We start from the raw sequence: 23,021 nt of genomic DNA, 5'->3' as shown, positions 1-23,021 counted from the left end.
CGAATGCACCGAAAAAAGATTTAGTCCACAAACGAGCAGTTTATTTTTCAGATTCTGACTGTTTGGTTCTGTGAATGCACAGCCCATCCTGTGGCTGGGACAGAGTGGCACTGGTTTGTGGGTTTAACCATGGACTGAAACGTTTTAGAGTCCATGTAATCATTGTAGGAATCCACTCACTAAATTCTTGATAACAAACGTTTTTGAAGTATATCGTTTTAAGGTAGATATGAACCTCTGTTTTAATGATTGATGTGCATAGTTAAAACATAATTTGAGGGATGAGAGATATTGTTGGAATTTAGACCAAATGTTGGAATCTAGCTACGATAAACACGAGCCTGTAACTAAAAGTTGTGGGGCTCTGTATCGCCAAACCATGTAGCGCCTCGTCGGCACCTTCGCTTTTGGTTGCAAGAGGTTAGAAAATTAAATTGTGATCCTAGAATGTACAATTTGAAGGTTTTGCAGGGATCGTATAAGCTTAATTTACAAGTCTGAATTTTGTCGGGTTTAGTGGCTGCACGAGACGGTTGTAAGACTAACGCTGTTGTAAGTACAACTTTTGCTGCTCTCACAATGCTTCACCTAATTAACATCTATATCTTATAGATGTATTAACTAGTTAATCATAGTGTGAGCGATTGTATATTTATATAAGAATTAAATATTATTAGAACGGGTTATATATATCATAAGAACGATAATTCTCTTATTTAGTAAAAGGACTTATTACGTACGATACGTATTTTCTTTTCGTTATTTATTTCATTTCAATCTGTAATACGCCTGTATGTATGGTGTTGCGTGGAACTGAATATGAACAAATCAGATTTTGTTTGGCTGCTGAAACGAACAAGAATCTACCATTTCGAAAGATGAGACGAGAAAGGATGTTGAGACGAAAATATGAAAATAGGAAAGTAGAAAAGAATATATATACCCACACGAATTGTCGTTTATTACTCATATAATTTGTCATAAAATTCTTTGTACTGCGAACAAAAATAGTCGTAGCTTATATCGGTAACATCGCACCAGTGATGACATTTATCCATTTCAAATCCCGGTACGTTCTTGCAACCGCCGCACGCAAGTGACTTGCATTCTGCGATGTATTCGGGAGAATTCTTACAATGCGCAATGGCGAAGCATACCGCGATAAAAGTGAAAATGAAAAGCCCTCGCATTCTTCTACAAAATCAAAATCATAGCAACTTTTGTCGAAAAAACAGCTATATGTTATATTCACGGGCATATTGTTAAACGCACTAACCACTCTAATCAAAAGGATTCACAAAACATATTTCGAAGAATTTTGCGATACAATAATTGTACAAGAAGAAACCTTAGTCAAAATGAAATGGAGCGCCTGCTGAAATTTCTGCTCGATCAATTCTGGCCATACGAATGAAGAAATTTTCGCCAAAATACGAAAACTCGACCAAGGAGATGTGAAAACTTACCTGTACGAGATTGACGAGTACCTGTGCAGATTGAAAAAGAATAACAAAAAATACGAAATCGCCTCTCAATAAATACAGTTGTTTATAGATTTAATGATTAGTTATATCGTCAAGCAAATCGTTTACATGACAATAATCTAATCGGGTTTTGATATCGAAGATTGATCTATGCGAATGTTGATAAACCTTGCAACAAATATGGTATAGCAGAAATAGGTGATGAATTCCAAGTTTTACTCGAATGCAATTTATTACGAAAAGGACGCAAGTTACGCATTCCCTCTTTTTTCTGGCGTTCGCCAAATGTTCTGAAATACAAGGCCTTGGTAAATACCACTGATGGTGATTTAGAACATCGCCTTATACGATTTTTTTCCAAGTGTGATATATATATATATAAATTGATTAAAATTTGAAACTAGCGTGACTGTTATATCCTCACTGATAATATAGAAAATATTTTGTATGAACCTCCATTGATGATACTTGTCCTTTAACGTCCAAGTCATTTAAATCTGGCTAGGCTACTTGGTTTCATTTATTTGTACATATCATTGATTCAAATTTTGCTATGTACCTAGAAACTGTTGGTGTTATATGTTTGTTTTTGCTAGACTATTCATTGTAAATATATATAAATTGATTCTCTTTACAGCCTATTTATTGTAAATGAAAAACACATAATTATTGATTCCTTTGAATAACTGCGAAACAATTTATTTCTTATTGTATGTTTTGATATTTTGGTATATATACATGTATATTGTATGAACCTCCTTATACTATCATAGCCGGGAGAATAAAAGTTTAATCTAAAAATCTTCATTCAAAATTTTCACCGACACTAGCGAAAAAAGAAATTGCTTTGTTAGAATTTGTTCAAGATCTAGTCAATTATGCATCCTCTCTCTAGTAATATACGTTATACATAGAGTATTTGAATATTGTCCCTATATCCAGTTCTTGGCCGCTTAATAAATTATCAATTACATTCAATGTCAGTGCATCACTTTTCGAGTTACCGATTTTAAACATTCATCAATTTGTATTTGAGTATATAAATATCTTTCTTGCTTCGTGATCGTCGCTGGCGGTCGCGTCGCAGTGAGTCGCCAAATGTTCAAAATCCATCATTGGACCGGTGAAATATAGTAGATAAACCACGCATCTGATTAACAGTTTTTAGCATATACAAAACGACCCAACAATACTTGAGAAAAACATCCCAACATAATGGCGACTACCAACCGTAAAACGAGAGAAATCCCACAATAAATTCAGCCAAAACGAGAATTTTGAGTAGAAGAGTATATAAATTTGCGCAACGTTTCGGCTAGACTATTAGCCATCATCAGTACGCCTGATGATGGCGAATAGTCTTTAGCCGAAACGTTGCGCAAATATATATACTCTTCTACTCAAGTTTTTCGTTTTGGCTGAATTTATTGTGGGATTTCTCTCGTTATAATCATACACAGATATTGTGTATCTTCTCGTCTCACCAACCGTAAAACGGTTTATTGCAAATCAATCATTGTTCAAAACTTATGATACTAGGGGTTTAAGATTCTTATCTCCTCTTGTTTATTTTCGATTCCTCCTTCGAGAGCTGATGTCGCCGATGAATTACCCAGGGAATTCGTTCTGAAGTGAATGAGGACGCTCATTCCATTGGCCATTTTCATTTGATGAGTTTGGTGAAGATGAATTCACTTGAAATGGACGGTTACGCACACGGTCGCTCGTGGTTCACATTATTTTTGAAAATTTGAAAATAATATACGAATAACCAGACACTCGTGGATTTCTATTGAAAGCTCAATACTCTTGAATCTTCTGAAGGTCAGCCACACAAGGTACCAGAGGATTGTGTAATAAAAGGATCTCGGTTTATTGGTCTATTCCCATACACACGCATTTATATTGTACATACTTTGTAAGCAACTGAACTTTAGAAAATCTAACATCTTGAAAATGAGACTAAGAAAAACGCATACACCGAGAAAAGATTTAGTCCACAAATGAACAGTTTATTTTTTTCAGATTCTGCCTTTTTGATTCTGTGAATGTACAGCCCATCCTGTGGCTGGGACAGAGTGGCACTGGTTTGTGGGTTTAACCATGGACTAAAACGTTTAAGAGTCCATGTAAACATTGTAGGAATCCACTTACTAAATTCTTGATAACAAACGTTTTTGAAGTATATCGTTTTAAGGTAGATATGAACCTCTGTTTTAATGATTGATGTGCATATTTAAAACATAATTTGAGGGATGAGAGATATTGTTGGAATTTAGACCAAATGTTGGAATCTAGCTACGATAAGCACGAGCCTGTAACTAAAAGTTGTGGGGCTCTGTATCGCCAAACCATGTAGCGCCTCGTCGGCACCTTCGCTTTTGGTTGCAAAAGGTTAGAAAATTAAATTGTGATCCTAGAATGTACAATTTGAAGGTTTTGCAGGGATTGTATAAGCATAATTTGCCAGTCTGAATTTTGTCGGGTTTAGTGGCTGCACGAGACGGTTGTAAGACTAACGCCGTTGTAAGTACAACTTTTGCTGCTCTCACAATGCTTCACCTAATTAACATCTATATCTTATAGATGTATTAACTAGTTAATCATAGTGTGAGTGATTGTATATATAAGAATTAAATATTATTAGAACGGGTTATATATATCATAAGAACGACAATTCTCTTATTTAGTAAAAGGACTTATTACGTACGATACGTATTTTCTTTTCGTTATTTATTTCATTTCAATCTGTAATACGCCTGTATGTATGGTGTTGCGTGGAACTGAATATGAACAAATCAGATTTTGTTTGGCTGCTGAAACGAACAAGAATCTACCATTTCGAAAGATGAGACGAGAAAGGATGTTGAGACGAAAATATGAAAATAGGAAAGTAGAAAAGAATATATATATATACCCACACGAATTGTCGTTTATTACTGATATAATTTGTCATAAAATTCTTTGTACTGCAAGCACAAATAGTCGTAGCTTATATCGGTTACATCGCACCAGTGATGACATTTTGCCATTTCAAATCCCTGTACGTCCTTGCAACGGCCGCACGCAAGTGACTTGCATTCTGCGATGTATTCGGGAGAATTCTTACAATGCGCAATAGCGAAGCACACCGCGACAAAAGTGAAAATGAAAAGCCCGCGCATTCTTCTACAAAATCAAAATCGTACCTATTTGGTGAAAAAACAGCTATATGTTATATTCACGGGCATATTGTTAAACGCACTAACCACTCTAATCAAAAGGATTCACAAAACATATTTCGAAGAATGTTGCGATACAATAATTGTACAAGAAAAAACCTTAGTCAAAATGAAATGGAGCGCCTGCTGAAATTTCTGCTCGATCAGTTCTGGCCATATGAATGAAGAAATTTTCGCCAAAATACGAAAACACGACCAAGGAGATGTGAAAGCTTACCTGTATGAGAATCTTTGCAGATTGAAAAAGATTTACAAAAAAATACGAAATCGTTTCTCATTAAATACAGTTGTTTATCGAGTAAATGATTAGTTATATTGTCAAGCAAATCGTTTACATGACAATAATTTAATCGGGTTTTGATATCGAAGATTGATCTATGCGAATTTTTGCTAATGCTTGTGTGTACTTATGATTGTTCAGTTTCGCTGCACTAAACTAGTTAAACGCCCGTGTAACGACCGGTGTTATCTATCCCACGGTTATTACTCATAATTCAATCTCAAGTTCAAGTTCGAGTTCAAATTTATTTCACGGAAAGCATAAAAGGCTATATCAAAATTGCATGAATAGGAGAATTAAGGAGAAAACAACATTCATTTACAATTTTTTAGTTAGCACGGTCACTCGTATAGAAGAGAAAGAAAATGCAAAATTCCTGTGTGGGCCAAGCAAAGCCTTTAAAGGCCCCCGCACACGAGCCGAAAACTGCGTACGCAAATGGCGCAGTTTTCAGCTTGTGTGCGGGGCCTTTAGGCCGCTGTCGCAAGTACCCAGTATAAAACAAAGAGACAAGAAATAAAACTATATGTATAAGGAACAGAAGCGACAATTGATAAATTTTATGAAAGTGGACGAAGCTTGAAAGTTCAGAAGATGGCGCAATTATAACGATTTGTTTTATCCCGTGCTCGTGTTTTGCTTCAAACAAAGCTCGTCGTTTTCCATTTCTCACGGAGCGGGGATATCATGAATATATGTAGTTTTAGGTGAAACAACTACATTATTTTTAAAGAAAAAGAAATGACAGTTTGTAAGGAATACATGATGGGTGAGATATGCGTATGTACAAGGCCGTGCCGCAAGGTACGTAGTTCCATGTGCATACTATTTACTTACAGTTACCAACTAAGACTGTTGGCGTTGCGAAACTATTTTTTTCCAATCTTTATGTGTTTCCTTTTGTTTTGTGTTTTGGGGAGGAACATTGCCCCTTAAAAGGGATTCCATATGACTGAATATTAGCACTTTGCAACTGATATAATTTGAAAGCCTATCATTTCTAGTTTCAGGATGTAGCGACAATTTATCCGATATAAGGGGGACATCACGTAGCCATCCCTCTCCATAGTAATCTACCTTGTTATATGTCATAATAATTTGTTTATATTTAATTGACTTTAATTTAGGAAAACTTTATTGATTTTGGCACTGATCTGATTTGTTGCCAAACTCTCATTGTTTTGTGTTTTGGGGAGGAACATTGCCCCTTTAAAGGGATTCCATATGACTGAATATTAGCACTTTGCGACTGATATAATTTGAAAGCCTATCATTTCTAGTTTCAGGATGCAGCGACAATTTATCCGATATAAGGGGGACATCACGTAGCCATCCCTCTCCATAGTAATCTACCTTGTTATATGTCATAATAATTTGTTTATATTTCATTGACTTTAATTTAGGAAAACTTAATTGATTTTGGCACTGATCTGATTTGTTGCCAAACTCTCATATTATGTTCATTCACATATAAAATTTAATACGGTGTTAATTTTATATCGTTACGGAAGCGATAAGGGGCCTCTAGTTGTCGGTGTCAATTCAACAAGTCGCCATAATTATGTTGAAATATTGCGATAAATCGTGTCAAGTCGACAATATACGTCACATTTCGTGACGGAATTTTCGTAATTTCCGTACCCTTGAAATGCACCAAAAAGCAATATACCTTTTGGGAGAGGACACCACACCCCTATCCCCTTCCCACGCGGTTGTCGCAGATCAGCCTTTTGTTCAGCCTCTGCACTTGGCGCTGGATCCGCCCCAGGCCTATGCCTTTCGCTTCCACTTATCACACAATCACGTATTTATTCCTTACACGCTTGACACTTCTCTCAAAGGCGCCATCATTTCTTGAAGAAATAAATCGCTTCTTTCTGTTATGACGAGAAAATGAGAAAGCACGTAACCGCAGTGAAAGCGTTTATCCCTAGAGGAAATCCACTCTGTTTGTTTGCTTGTCGAGTAATATCAGTGTAAATATCGTGATCCTCTGGAGAACTACATATGACCGCAGGAGTACGTAATGCGACCGACGCTGGCGGAAATAATCTATTCATTATGTGTAACGGGCATTTTTGTTGTTTATTTACCGCGAATCTAGTTGCCGTCAGACATTGAAAGACAATTTCGCGCCGCTTAGACATTTTCACGCCGCGAAGTCGAGCGCCTGTTACGATTTAGCTATTTTGGCTAAATAGTAATGCTGTTTGTAAAATATTTTCATGTAACTTTAAGGCAGAACATCTGCTGTTTTTATAACATTTAGCATAGATCGACATTCAAGACCCTTTAAACTGGCATCTTTAGGCTTCATTGTTCCAATTCATAGTATCCATTAGGCTTATTATTATATAAACATTGGTTAAAACCATGGTCTTGAGTGGTGATCTCTCTACTTGTAGAGATTTATAGAGTATTTTAGTTGTATAGAATGTTGGGGAGTTTATTTAGTAATTAACCAATGGAATGGGATTGAGACTTGGGATGATATTCTGGGGATAAAAAGGGTTAGTTCAGTAGATTCGGGGAGAACGAGAACTAGAGAGAGGGAACCGGAGAGAAGGACAGTTCGGGAGAACTAGAGTCAGGAGTGGTGAACGGAAAAAATGGCCAAGGAAAAAATGGCCAGGAAAAAAATGGCCAAGGAAAGAATGGCCAAGGTATTTGCCTAGGAAAAAAAAACCAAGGAAAAATGGCCACGGAAAAAGGCCAAGGAAGAATAAATGGAAAACTGACTGTCATTTTATTAACTAACATGAAATGAAATGCATTGATGTTTTCCGATGTTTTGGCATGTGACTTTTTGAGATTATTAGATCAATTCCTGAATTAGTTTAGGTAGATTTACGATGATCATATCTCACTTTGATGTTATCAGACACTGCACCAATTTGCTATAAAATTACCACACAATTTCGATGCATTTACCTTTGATGATTTGAGACAATCTGTGCCCTAATAGCTTACTTAGATGTTTTGAATTATTAACTTAGTTATTTTATTAAGTTTAAATTCATCACTAGTAAGTTTATTCATTGACCACTTGCATGATAGTTCTTGATATATTCATCATATGTAATGAAATGAAATGTAAGTTCATCACATTTCGGAACTCATTAATACCGATTTTAATTGTTTTAAGCCCCATGAAAAATATTTGATGTCATTAAATTGAAAGCTTAATGTTTTATTAACATTGGCAGTAGTTCTCATAAATTTTCCTTGGCCTTTTTTTCCGTGGCCATTTTTTCCATTGCCATTTTTTCCTAGGCAAATACCTTGGGCATTTTTTCCTTGGCCATTTTTTCCTGGCCATTTTTTCCTTGGCCATTTTTTCCTATATTCGTCAGGAGTACCGAGAGATCAGATCGGGATCGTACGGGAGAATAGACGAGGGATTGGATCTGGATCAGACGGGTTGACTATAGGATTTACGCTGGATTGTAACTACACATTATAGAAGACATTATATATCGGATGATGGAATAAACATATTCTCATATTATACAAGATAAAGGCAAACTACTGAGTTAAGTTAAGTATACTTTTATATCCCGGATTCTAGGAGCTAGGGCAATCGTCTACAAATACGTTATCGGTAGCAAGAGATACTGATAGGTAAAATATATAACTAAGTCGTTTCACTCATTAGTTATCGTAGCGAAAGCGACGACGATAAAATCGTTTCACGCCGAAGTGGCAACATATCATGTCACCATAGAAGAAATGTTGATTCAATTCCATACTGTGTATTCGATAATGTATATATATATGAACAATGATTTCAATCTAAAATCTAATTCGGGAAAATGGATGAAATATATTGATATCATTTTGCATCTGTATACGCGGTAAAATATGTAGTATGATGAAATGGTGAATCACAAGTAGATTCAGTTTCACTAGGCTTTAGATTTTGCTGCTGGATCCGGTTCCAAATTGTGGCTTTGTGGATCCATTTCAACTACATTTAAATTATTTCAGCTTTATTTTGGCTCGAAACAGTCAATTTAGGAGCTCGTCCTAATAAATCGAGACAAGACAACTTTTTAAACTTTCAACATGAAAATATACCAGGGGCAACATGCTTTGCCGCACTTCCGTTATATATATATATATATATATATATATATATATATATATATATATATATATATATATATATATATATATATATATATATATATATATATATATATATATATATATATATATATATATATATATATATAATATATACTACTCGCCGTCGAGAGATGCATATATAACTAATCCGATGTTCTGTGTCAACGAATAATTGAAGGGGCGACGAAACTAGATGAAATGAGAATAAGACGTGATTACCTCACCGTTTTTGCTTGCTTTGCCTTCTTGTTGAATTGCAATCCTGGTTATACAGGTAAGTTCTTGTTTTTGGGTTTGAAGTCATTTATTTCATTTTATCTTTTTTCGACCGAGAGACTGAGAGGGCCGCGATTTCGCGGCTTCTGTTGCTGCTCTCAGTAACTTTGTCCAGTATTTAACACCGACATTGGCAACGACTGGGCAGGTAGACAACGAGGCCAGAAGATGGCTTCAGGGTGTCCAGACACTTATGGATGGATATCTGCCTATCAACCTAGTACCATCTAATGTGATTTCTAATACCATCAAGTATCGGTACTTAGGACGATGGACGTATAAACTAGTTTACACGTCCATGTTTTGGACCAAGAATATCCAGGATTCACAATTGCTTACACAAATCCTGGTCATTACTAAGTTCGTGGTGTTCTATACGCTCGCACCAGGGAAGTGTGATGAGATCACACATCACACTTCCCTGCTCGCACGTAGAGCACATAACGGTCAAGTTTCCACTATCTAAGATGAGTACTCACTACAATGTTTAAATGATTACGTCTGTGACATTCGATTTCCCCCTCCTCCTGTTTATTGCAGTCACGAAATTCGTTCATTAATACAATTCTTCAAAACGTGTCGGATGGCGATTTATTAATTCTACGTGTCCTATATCAGGGGCGGGGCTAGCGGCAAAAAGCGGCAAGGGATTTTTACCTACAACCAGGGGTGGATCTAGGCTTGTTCAAAGGGGGGAGGGGTGGCTGACAAGAAACGTTATAAGGAGACTGTGACCAGCAAGCCGCTCAGCGGCGAAGTCCGAGCGACCGAAGGTCGCTAGATGGGACAAGCTTGAGGGGGTCCCCCTCGACAATAGGAAAATTAAAAAAAATCCTCGGGAAAATGGTGGAATTTGACAGCATTTGAGCGGGTTTCAGTAAAAATTATGACAACCTGCCGAGTCGAAGTACCGTGGCCAGGTGTTGACAATTTCAATTAGATGGTTGGGGGAAGCTTAGCAAGTAATTTCTCAAACATTTGTCATCATAATTTACAATTTGTCATGGTACAGGTTTTTGGGAATTTTTAGGCACAGATTGGGAAAAAAGTCAGATAAATTTGATTGGGAAAATGACCGTTTTACCGGATACAATCATATACGGCCCAGCGGAGTGGCTAGGCACTTACATATATCACCTCCCTGTATATATCTACGAGCAATTATCTCATCGTTTAGATAATTGCTCGTAGCATATATCATCTCGATGATTGCACGTAGTGTAAACAGTTTCATAGGTATGTAATGGAAAGTAGCAACGCTACACTGTTAGTTCTGATTCCGCGGCAGCGAAGCAACAATCTTATTTCATCTTTTCTTAATTCAACAAACAGTGGGAAAATGGTGGACATAAGTCAAATATAATATCTTCTTGTATAGCATATTTATATAAAGGCACATTATTATTTATCAATTCAAAATCTAATGGAATTTTATATTTGCTTCCATAAAACTTTATTATTAATTTATATGCATCATTACTTAATATTGCGCAATTAGCTTCAGATCTTAATTCATTTTGGTTTTCTGATTGGATGCCATGAAATATCATATTCTTTCTATTTTCTTTTGTTTACCATAAATCTTTGTAAGGCATAAATAAATTATAATCATCTAATGAGAAAACTGTTTCTGTTCCAATCTTTATAGTTAACTTTTTAATTAAATATCTACCAACATTATCAACAACATAATCATTATTATTGCCAGTTACTTTTATATCAGCTGATAAATAAATACTATTTGGAACATAAATAGTATTTTGTGTTAATCGAGGAATTCTAACATATAAAGTTTCATCAGGATTAATATTAGAAGGATTATGGGTAATTATATGATGAGATCTTTCTGCTTTAATAGCATTAGATATTCTATGATTCTTAGAAGGATTGATATAATTCCCACTCATTTATTTAACAAAAAAATTAATTATTTATTTTTGATCATAATAACTAACCCAAAAATAATTGCACTTACAACTGTAATAAGAAATAAGATTATATGTTCAGCAGCAAAGTTAATAATATTTCCAGCAGATTTCAATATAAAACCAACAATTGACGCTATAACTCCGGGTAAAGCTGCAGCAGATTTTTTAGATAGTTCCCATAGATATTTTGCTAATTTCTTTAATCCATCTTTAACTTTATCTTGTATAGAATTATTATTATCCGGTTTATTGGGCGTAGGCGCAGATTTTAATGAATTTGATATAGCTAAACCAATTGTTGTAAATAAGAATTGTTATACCTTCTAACTTAAATAATAATTCTATTCAATCTTTCAATGATATTTCAGAATTTGGTTTTATCAACAAATCTTAAAAAATAGCTTTTAATCTATTAATATTATAATCATATGATTTTTTTAATAATTGAATTTCTTCTTCCTTCTTCTTCTTCTTCTTCTTCTCTATGTTATATTCTAAATCATCTTTTTCTTTTTCTAAATATGCATTTCTTTTTTTAAATTCAATTTCTTCAATAACTTTATTATCTCTATCTAATTTTAATTGTTCTATTTCTTTAATTTTATCAGTTCTATCTTTTTCGAAAGTTCTAATTTTAAAATCTCTTATACATTTATCATGCACAAATTTATCAGCTTTATTTCTTATACTAATAATTTCTCTAATTGCTTTATCAGAAAATATATTTCAATCTCCTAATTGTTGATCTGTTGCATCAAGTAACCCATTCGGTAAACGTTTTTCAATTGGAACTTTATTGGATTTAAGTTTACCAGAAGTTGTTTCTGTTTCTAAATTATTATTGATTGTTTCAAATAAGTCATTAATTCTTTGTTTAAATACTCTTTTATTTTGATTTATTTCTTCTTGTGTAACATTTTCTATTTCATTACTATTACTTATTCTTTTAAATTCTAGATGGTTCTAAATTACTCAAAGTTGATTCTGCTAATATTTTATTTTGATTTCTATAAGTGATATTAATATAATAATCATCTTTCAAATGATAATAATATTCACCATCTAAAAATTTTAATTCTCTTTCTAAATATCTAGCACCTCTATCATTTATATTATATCCAGATCTTTCAAATATAGGTTTGAAATTATATATAAATTCATTATTTTCTAAATTTTGTTTTACTAAATCTGGATTTTCATTTTCGGGATTTATTCTCGATTTAGTTCTTCTATCAAACACATCTGTTGATGGGCCTTTAGAACCACTATCTGCTAAATTAGAATTATATGCTGATCCATCATCATTATCAATATTAGTTTCATTAAAATCAGGTTGTGGTTCATCATTATATCCATCATTATTATTTCCCATTTCTCCCATTTCATAAGCTTCTCCACCTTCTACTTCCATTTATATCTTTAAAAAAAATTAAAATTAAAAATATAATATTCCTCCTATTACAATTCCTATACAAGTTATGGCTAATTTAGTATTTTCATGGGATTTATTATCATTATTAGTTTTAATTATATCATGTTGAATAATATCACTTTTTATATTTTCTGTAGTATTGTAATCTTTTATTTCAGAATCATTATCCAATTGAATATTCTTAGTTTTAGTTTCAGTTGATTAAATATGTTTTTTAATTTTTCACCTTCCATTAGTTTTGGAGCAGTAATAATCATTTTATTTATATCATTTAATCCAGACTTATTATGTATTGTTGCAGTCTTAATTGAATTATTATAACCAATTATATTTCCATATTTCCATTTTTAATATTAAATCATCAGAAATAATTAATAAATTAGGGCCTATACAATAATTTAATTTTACATGAGATTTATCTAGATAATTTTGGTACCTAACTATATTTTCTGGAATCGATCTATTTCTATCATTATAAATGGAATCTTCAAATAATACTTAAAATTGTTTTTGTGTATCAAATGGTGTGTTTAAATTTCCAATTATTGGGGATCTTGTTTCAGTAAAACCTTCACTACTTTCTAATATAAAATAAACCCAACTATTATTATTTTCTTGTTTTAAATTATCATAGAATTTCGGTAATTGATTGAAATTTAATGTTTCTAAATCCTTTCTATTTTACCATAACCTAATTAATCATTATAGATATTATAAAAGGTATTAGATGGTATTGGAAGTGCACAATATTCTGCAATCTTTTTAGGGCAAGGAAATGATCTTATTGTTCCAAGTTTTGTTCTAAAATCAGAATGATTTATATCTATATTAAGTTCATTACAAATTTTATAAAACTTTGATAAATTAATATTATTATCTAATTCTTTAAAATACCTAGATCCTGGTAAAGGAGTCTCTAATTCATTTAATATTAATATTATTTGAAAATAAGTATGAAATCTAAATAAACTTTGAATTAATTCACATTTAGAATTATTCAAATGATCATTCCAACTTAATCCACATCCTGTTGTTGCACAATAAACAACAAAATTTAATTGGTTCTGCCAATACTTCATATTAGATTTCAATAACCATTGTTTTTCATCTTTCAATTTTTTAGAATTAATTATATATACATGAAATATATTTCCATCTTTGCATTAAAATTATTAGTTTCAGTAACATAAATATCTAAATTAATTAATGAATCTAAAACTTCATTTCTATATGAAATATCTTCATTAAAATCTATTGCAGGAATATTATAGTCAATTGATTTATTATATTGAAAAGCTTTTGGAAAACTTTCTACCATTCATATAATAAAAAAATTAATAATTAATTAATTCTTTTAATAATTTATCTTGTTTTTCAATTGTTATATTACCATTCAAACTTATTATATAATCTAATGTATTTTTTAATTTATCAATTTCTTTTATATTAGATTTTTTCCTTTATTACCTTTTATATTCAATTTTGAACTTATTCCGGTTAAAACACTTGATGATAATCCTAACACACCAATTGAGATAGCTAAAGGTGTTAATGGAGTAAATATTGCTAAAAATGTTATTACAGAACTAATTGTAACTGAACCGCTAATAATAAAATAATATATAATTTTAGATTTTAAAAATTTTTTCTTTTTTATCTTTAAGTCACTTTCAAATTCTAATATTTGTTTTTCAAAATATGATTTTAATTTAGTTTTATTTATATCATGAAGGATAATATCATTATTATCAACTTTATCCATTTATCTAACAAAAAAATTACTAATTTGTAAATTTATATGCAACAAATATAACAATAACACTTCCACCTAAAATCCAAATTATTTCATATTTTTGTTGTTCTCTACTTGGTGTATAATAATCTGATAATTTGGGTTTATATAGATGTAATTTTTCTTTATTTGTTACTGCGTTATATAAACTCATTGCATCATCAACTGATTGAAAATCTCTATGTGTAATTTTCTGATTATATAATTCTTTATTGATATAATCCATATAGTTTTGTCTCTTTTCTCTATATTCTTCTGCAGCTTTATTATATTTCTCTAATGCTAAGTTATGTCTTCTTTGTTCTCCTAATGAACTATTTTTATCAATATGCTTAAATAAATAACCACCACCAGTAAATGCTAAAGCGTTAACAATTGCCGATCCTATAATAGTTATAATTGCAGAAGCCATTTATTGAGTAAAAAAATTACGCATTTATATAGGAGGAATATATTTTTGTTTTTCTAAATAATCAATTGTTAAATTAGATAAAGTAACTGCTAATGTTAATTTCAAAATATCATTTATATCAAATTTATCAACATTAATACTTCCCATTTTGAATACTTTTTTTAATACCATTGTATAACCAACAGTTCCACTGATAGTAATGCTCCATTATATAACCCATTTATTATCCACTTCTTATCCGCCATTTATTAATAAAAAAAAATTACCATCTTCAAAATATTTAGTTATCTTATTTATAATTATTTCAACATTTATTTCATTACTACTTTTATGATTATCATATATTTCAGTTATTATTTTTCTAATATCATCAATAATGAAATCTTCATCTAATTCATAAAATCTTAAAGACTCTCTAATTAAATCAGTAATCTTTTCTACATTAAAAGTTTCTTCATTTATTGTTGTTTCATATTCAAATGTTGTTCCATTAAAAAATGTAGTATTTTTGATATGCATTATTACATCATTAATGTTAAATTTCATTTCTTTCTCACGTTTAAAATCAAATCCAAAACATATACTCGGTCCAACAGTTATATTCATTTATATAGTGAAAAAATTATTCTTTACATCTTATAACTAATTCATAAATGACAGGAAAGTTATTCAAATCAATTTAGTATCCATTATGATTTCTTATAAAATTATTAAAATGTGGAATGCATGGTTTGAAATCACACTCAGCTAAATTATAATCTATTTGTGTTCCAAATTGCTTAACATTTTTTAATGGTAAAATATTCAATATACTAGAATTACAAGTTGTATCTTTACTTCAAATGTTTTTTGTAGGATCAATTAAATTGCAATAAATATAAAAATGTGTAAAAGGCATTATATTTGGTGTAGAATCAACATTTGAATAAAGTTTATTTGGTGTAATTCCTAACAGTTAAGCTAATGGTTTTCTCACTATAAATTTGTGTTGTTCTTTATTAGCTAACTTTATTCTTAATTTATTATTATTATCACCTTTTAAAAATTTAATTCCAAATCCAGCAGCTGCGCTCATTTTTGTTTTAATTTTTCTATTAATTTCTTGCGCTAAAGTCTCTAAATTATATAATCCTGGTCTTAAAAAAAGATGATACCATTTATTATTTCTCCTAACGTGAATCATAAAAGCATTTTATGATCAAGACTTTTATCCGATATATTGTAAAATGAGTTACATAAACTTACATTTACTAATTTTAAATCTACACAATTCTTAAATTCCCTATCTAATTGTACTAGTAAATTATGTGATTTATAATTTGTAAGTCTTCTAGAATCAACAAATATTCTATATTCTTTTAATTCTACCATTTATTTTACATATTTTCATATTATTCGAAATCTATATCATGGTGCCCTTTTTCATTCTTACCTTTATATATGAAATAGAAATCGCCCTATCTAATTTATATTTATTTCCTTTTAATCCTTCATATTCTAAGTCGATAACTAATTTATCTCCATATTTATTAGTAACAGTATCAATATTTGTAATTAAATATTTCTTATGAATTGTTTATTCTGTTAACTTCTTAAATTTATAATCTACAGATTTGACATTTGTATCTTTAATTCTATCTAAGAATTCACTGTGTATTTGTTTACTCTCCATTTTAATATCAAATTTTTTATGAAAATTGATTTTAGAAGTTATTCATTTATATATGTTATTCATTTATATGTTATTCATATATGAATATTAAAGTAATTGGTAATATGGGGGTTCAGGTTAAAGGTTGAGAGGGCGAGTGAGTAGAAAAATAAATTCGAGTGTGCGAGAATTTATTTTTCTACTCACTCGACCTCTCGACCTTTGATCTAAACCCCCATATTACCAATTACTGCTAGCCACCCTTTAGCCGTATAACTTAGTATTTTCATATTACTGGTAAATAGGCATATTTTGTAACCACAATCAATTGCAAAATTGTAGCTAGTGACATGTTCTATGAGTATGGCGAGTTTTTCACCAGGGGGCATTGAATATTGAAATTTTCTGTTCGTTGAGCATTTCAAACCACTTCCCAAGTCAGCGTGATTTCCCCTAAACCCTAGTTTAATATGAAGATATAATTTCACCTTGAACTAGTCTTGTCCTGTGTATAGACCCCTAAGGAGCAGCTGTATCCCAAAGTACTACACTGAGTACTACATCAAAGCATAAATCTATTAATTTACTTTCAGTGAACTTGGGTGCTCTAACAAAACGTGGTGCTACACTATCTAACTAAAGCGTTTGCACATCCGAAGTTGATCCTTAGGGGGTTCCTTAAAACGTATTAGTAAATTATCAGTATTAGAATAAAATTAAAATTATCATTTGAAATATGCAAATTTTCATGTAACCGCCATATCAGTGTAAAGTCTACTTATGATTTTTTATGTCGTAGGCGTAATGTAAATACTTTGACTGAATAAACAATATCAATATCATTAAATATGATTTATCAAAAGACACAATTGAAATAGTTTGTTGCACATGACCGATACCGCCAGACTCCCTCGCAACTTATGTGCCAAGCCTTGAAAATCTAAAAGCAACTACCGTATTTGAAACTCGGAATATCTCTTTATCATGTCCTGTAAACAAATCATCTGGTTGACAGTATTCTATGCCTATTTTTCAGATTTAGGATAAATAATATCAATCGTATAAGTCTGTAATTACCTGTGGTCCGTTTCAGGGAGAAAGATAATGATTAGTTTGACTGCAAGACTGATATAATTGCATGTATTAATTGATTTATCTAATCGAGTTATCAAATCATCAACTGTGGGTATTGCTCAATAAAGATAAGTTGCTTACTGCAACTTCATACTCTTCAATTTGTACTTACAGACGAGAACTGTGTATTACCTGATAAAGGTGTTCACTATACTGGAAGGCTGAATGTCACGTGGTCTGGGCATTCCTGTCAGAGATGGGCTGTTGATGAACCACATGTGAAAAGTGAAAGAGCAAGTTCGCCAACCAATTTTCCAGAAAAGGACTTGCAAAAAGCAAAGAACTATTGCCGAAATCCAGACAATGAATTATGTATTTGGTGTTATACCACAGACCCTTACATACGCTTCGAGTATTGCAGTACCTTACCCCAAGGTTCGGACCGTACAAAAATTCTCATCGATTTAACTAATTGCAATTAAACAAAATGTAGATATTTTCGATATCAGCCATTCAGAATAACTGTGAAGAGGGTAAATATCAGGCTATAAAAGACAAAATGATTATGCTTATGGTAACCTTATAATCTCCGATTTGTTCTTACAGAAAAGAGGTGTTCGTTGCCTGATAGAGGTATTTACTATACAGGAAAACATAATGTTACGAGAACTGGGCGTACTTGTCAGAGATGGGCTGTTGATGAACCACATAGGAAAGTAGGTGAAGCAAGTTCACCAAGCAATTTTCCAGAAAAAGACTTTCAAAAAGCAAAGAACTATTGCCGAAATCCGGACAATGGAGCATGCATCTGGTGTTACACCACGGATCCTGACAGACGCTTTGAATATTGTAATGTTTTACCTCAAGGTTCGGGCCTTACAAAATTCTCATCAATTAAACAAACTGCAGATAAACAAAACAATAGATATTTTCAGAATTACTAAAACAGGTAAGTCAGGCAATAACAGACAAAAAGAATCCAAGATGGCTTTCAGAAAACTGGTAAACACTCTTTTTACAATCAATTTGTAGTACCGGTACCGAATTAATAATAATAATAATAATAATAATAATAATAATAAAGGATCTTATATAGCGCTAAATCCAGCTAAGCTGCTCAAAGCGCTTTACAAATTATAAAATGCCTCCTTAAAAAGGAAGCATTTTAGCTGCTTCCTGAATTGATCTAATGAAGTGATAGCACGAAGGCTAAGAGGAAGCTGGTTCCACAATTTTGGGGCGCTGTTGGAAAATGCCCGACTACCTGTAGATTGACTATGAAACAAAGGGACAACTAGCAAAAACTGATTGGCTGATCGAAGTGCACGAGGTGGTGAGTAAAGTGTAACAAGTTCAGATAAGTATGGAGGAGCTAAATTATGTATAGCCTGGAAAGTTAGCATAATAACTTTAAAACGAATGCGGTATGCAACTGGTATCCAGTGTAGGTCATGCAGAAGAGATGAAATGGATGAAAACTTGCTAGAGCGAGAAATTTGACGTGCTGCATTGTTTTGCACTGGTTTGAGGGACTTTGCAGGGAGCCCGTTAAGCAAGGAGTTGCAGAAATCAAGACGTGAAGTAACCAAGGCATGGACATAAATGCGAGCAGCATCATCAGATAAAAAGCCCCTTATTTTGCTTATGTTACGTAAATGAAAGTTGCAGGATTTAACAATGGATGATATTTGATCTTTGAAAGTAAGCTCCGAGTCAACTAGGGGTCCAGGGACACCATGCCCACTTTGGAAGTGGTTCCAAATGCTCAACAATCTAACAGTTTCAATATTCAATGCCCCCTGGTGACCATATACAGAATCCAATGACCTTGACACTCACCACAATCATAGAACATGTCAGCAGCTACGATTTTGTAATTGATTGTGATAACAAAATATGCCTCGTTACCACTTTAATATGGAAATACTAAGTTATTCTACTATTCAACGCCCCCTGGTGACCATATTCAAAACCCAATGACCTTGAAACTCACCACAATCATAGAACATGTCACGAACTATAACTTTGTAATTGATCATGGTAACAAAATATGCCTAGGTACCAATATAATAAGGAAATACTAAGTTATTCTACTATTCAACGCCCCCTGGTGACCATATAGAATAACTAATGGCCTTAAAACTTGCCACAATCATAGATGATGTCATGAGCTACAACTTTGCAATTGATTGTGGTTACAAAGTATGCATTGATACGAATATAATATAGAAATACTAAGATATTGCATTATTCAACGCCCCCTGGTGGCCATATACAAAAACCAATGACCTTGAAACTCACCACAATCATAGAACACGTTATGAGCTACAACTTTCTAATTGATTGTGGTAACAAAATACGCTTAGGTATCAATATAATGTGGAAAAAATTTTTCCCACTTACGAATGAGTACTGCTGACACCAAGATGGCCGCCAATTGCATCATAATTGGCTGATGAAAAATACCTGTCTCAGGTATAAAACATCCCTTTCCAAAGAATACCCATCACAAATTGCAATGAGAAATGATAAACCAGTAGGAAGCTACAGGACTCAGAATTTGGGCCAAAATTAACATTTTTGGGCACTAAAAAGGTCATAGGACGGCCATCTTGAGTCCAATCGACCCAATTTTTGTTATGCTGATGGGCCCTGGGGGAATTCACATATATCCGAAAGATCAAGGTAATTGATCAAAGCGTCTTCAAAATTTCCCTCAAAAAGTTCAAAAATGTGTAAAAAGTGCTGATTTTGGCGAACAACAATGGCTGCCAGTCGGCCATCTTGAATCTGACAGGGCCAGTTTTTGGGCTGAAGATGTGTCTAGGGTAGATACATGTGTAACCCAAATATCAAGACATTATCTTGAAGCGTCTTCAAAACTTCCCAAAATAACTGGATTCCGTCTACGGACGGACGAACGGACGCTACGGACTGACAAACGGACGAACGGACGGACGACGGACGAAAAGTGAACGCAATAGCCCGCTGGGACTGAAGTCCCAAGTGGGCTAAAAATTACTCCAAGATTCCGAACAGAAGTAGAAGGTCTGATGTCAGAATCAATAATTCTGATATGAGGCAACTGTTGAAGCTGACTATACATATTTCTAGTATACACGAATAGCGCATCTGTCTTATCCCCGTTGCATTTGAGGAAATTATTCCTCATCCAGCAATTCAAATCATCAGCTCCTTCAGACATAATTTGACATGATGGGAACAAATCAGGTACACCAAACCAGGGAAGTGTGATGACACTTCCCTGACCAAACGCAATGTAAAGTTGATTATCATCAGCATAGAGATGATAATCAAGATCATGCTGTTGACTGATGTTACCAAGAAGAGTAATGTACGCTGCAAAAATCAAAGGGCCCAAAACGGAACCCTGAGGTACACCAAATTTGATTTCCAATTGCTCAGAAAAGTTACCATTTATACATACACTTTGAGTCCTATTGCTAAGATATGACCTGAGCCAATCAAGAACTGAGCCTGGAATTCCTAGTAAATTAAGACGTTGTACGAGTCTAGTGTGATCCACAGTGTCGAAAGCAGCGCTCAAATCCAACAAAACAAGTAACAGCTTTGAATCTAATGAACAAAGTAAGTCATTATGCACTTTAACCAAAGCTGTTTCGACACTGTGGCGTTGTTTATAAGCAGATTGAAATTTGTCTGCTAAGTTATTGCTTGACAAATGGAGTGTTAGCTGGTCTGCTACTACTCTTTCGAGTACTTTCAACAGAAAAGACAAGGGATATGGGCCTATAGTTTTTCAAACAATCAGCATCAAGGGATGACTTCTTGAGGAGGGGCTGCAAAATAGCTTGTTTAAACTCTTTTGGAACATGTCCAGATACCAATGAACAGCTTACTATTTTAGTAATGAGCGGCATGATACCTTTAAGCCCCTTCTTAAGAAGTTGTGATGGAAATGGATCCAGATTACAATATGTAGGTCGCATGCCAATTATAATTTTGGCAATCTGATCGATTGACACAGCTTTAAAACTGTCTAAAACCTTTACAACATTGTAATGCTCAGAAGCATCAATATTGGATTCAGGAAAAGAATCTCTTATCTGATCAACTTTATCTAGAAAGAAAACATTAAACTCATTTGCTAATTCAACAGCATAATTGTGTTTTGGTAGACCTTTTATGTTTTCACCATACACCAACTTCCGAATTGTCCTAAAAAAGTCAGCAGTGCCCACCTCAGCGGTGACTGAGAAATGTTTTCGTTTTTCTAATTTCATTATTTGTTTCATTTTACGACAATGATTTTTCCAAATTTCACGATCTATTGTCAGATGAGAATGTCTCCACTTTCTCTCCAGTTGTCTGACTTTCTTGCGATATTTAAAAATTTCCTCACTGAGCCACGGAACATTTGGACGAATGCGAATACTTCGCTTCTTAGCAGGTGCTAATTCATCTAATAGATGAGAGAGCTCAGAGTTATTAACGGTGACTAAATCATCCACACAGTCAATGTTACTGAAGTCAATCTTAGAGAACATCTCTGATAAGGCAGTGTTAATATCCTTCAATTTTCTATACACTATCTCCTTTGTAGGCAACGGAGGTTTGCAGATATTGACCGAGAAAGAAACCGGATAGCGATCAGCAATACCTGCAGTATCATCCACATCCAAATCACATATGCATACCTCACTACTTCTAACAATAACAAGATCAAGTGTGTGACCCTTTTCATGAGTAGGTTGATCTACAAGTTGATCTCAAGACGAATGTCTATCCTCAACAACTGTAAATATATTCTCCAGTGCGGTGCTTTAACATGATATTTTAGCCACTTGCCCATTGATAATTGACACAATGCTTGATCAGAACATATCAAACAGAAAGAAGCCCACTACCGAGATTTTTGCTCTCAATTTGATACCTTTTAACTCAGTTGAGTTCTAACTGAACACGTCATCACATAACTAGTCAGCCCCCAATATACCACCAAAATCAGTGCAGAACGATTTTGGCAGTATAGAGAGTATGGCGGTATATCAGGGGTGTTTTACTATGTATTTGTATTGAGATGTACATTGAGAAAACCTGGCGGTAAGCGGGGGTGGCGGTATATCGGGGCTTGACTGTATATATATACTTGAGTGATCACTATTTTTTAGTCCAAATTTGTGTATAGATTTTCAGTTCAATTTACGAGTTGTCATTTCGCTGACTTAATGATCGTCCCAGCTGAGCTATGACCACTTAAGCCAGTTCGACTGTAGAATTTTGGACGAGGATGTTGATAGCGTCCCCAACACCTGAAGCCCTGAAACGCAGCTCTTCTGGCAAGATCCTCACAATTCTTGT

At 33.3% G+C, this 23,021-nt stretch overlaps 1 protein-coding gene across 1 annotated transcript; it reads left to right on the top strand.

Moving 5' to 3' along the window:
* The first annotated feature begins 5,761 nt into the window (after positions 1-5,761).
* On the top strand, positions 5,762-22,307 carry LOC141898998 (plasminogen-like). The gene is made up of 4 exons (XM_074785147.1): positions 5,762-5,789; positions 17,853-18,098; positions 18,285-18,545; positions 22,264-22,307. The coding sequence occupies exons 1-4, from the start codon at positions 5,762-5,764 to the stop codon at positions 22,305-22,307; spliced, it is 579 nt and encodes a 192-aa protein (XP_074641248.1).
* Positions 22,308-23,021: the final 714 nt, after the last annotated feature.

The sequence above is a fragment of the Tubulanus polymorphus genome, chromosome 2 (genome assembly GCF_964204645.1).
Source record: "Tubulanus polymorphus chromosome 2, tnTubPoly1.2, whole genome shotgun sequence".
In the NCBI taxonomy this organism is placed as follows: Eukaryota; Metazoa; Nemertea; class Palaeonemertea; order Tubulaniformes; family Tubulanidae; genus Tubulanus; species Tubulanus polymorphus.
Note: the sequence above shows the minus strand (reverse complement) of the source record. Positions and strands in the feature narration are given on the sequence as shown.

What these genes read in the sequence shown, in the direction of transcription:
- LOC141898998 (XM_074785147.1), top strand. Translation starts at nt 5,762, where the DNA reads ATGCGTATGTACAAGGCCGTGCCGCAAG. An exon ending in GTACAAGGCCGTGCCGCAAG is followed by an intron (nt 5,790 to 17,852) that starts GTACGTAGTTCC and finishes TTGTACTTACAG; the next exon opens with ACGAGAACTGTGTATTACCT. An exon ending in TTGTAATGTTTTACCTCAAG is followed by an intron (nt 18,546 to 22,263) that starts GTTCGGGCCTTA and finishes TCTCCTTTGTAG; the next exon opens with GCAACGGAGGTTTGCAGATA.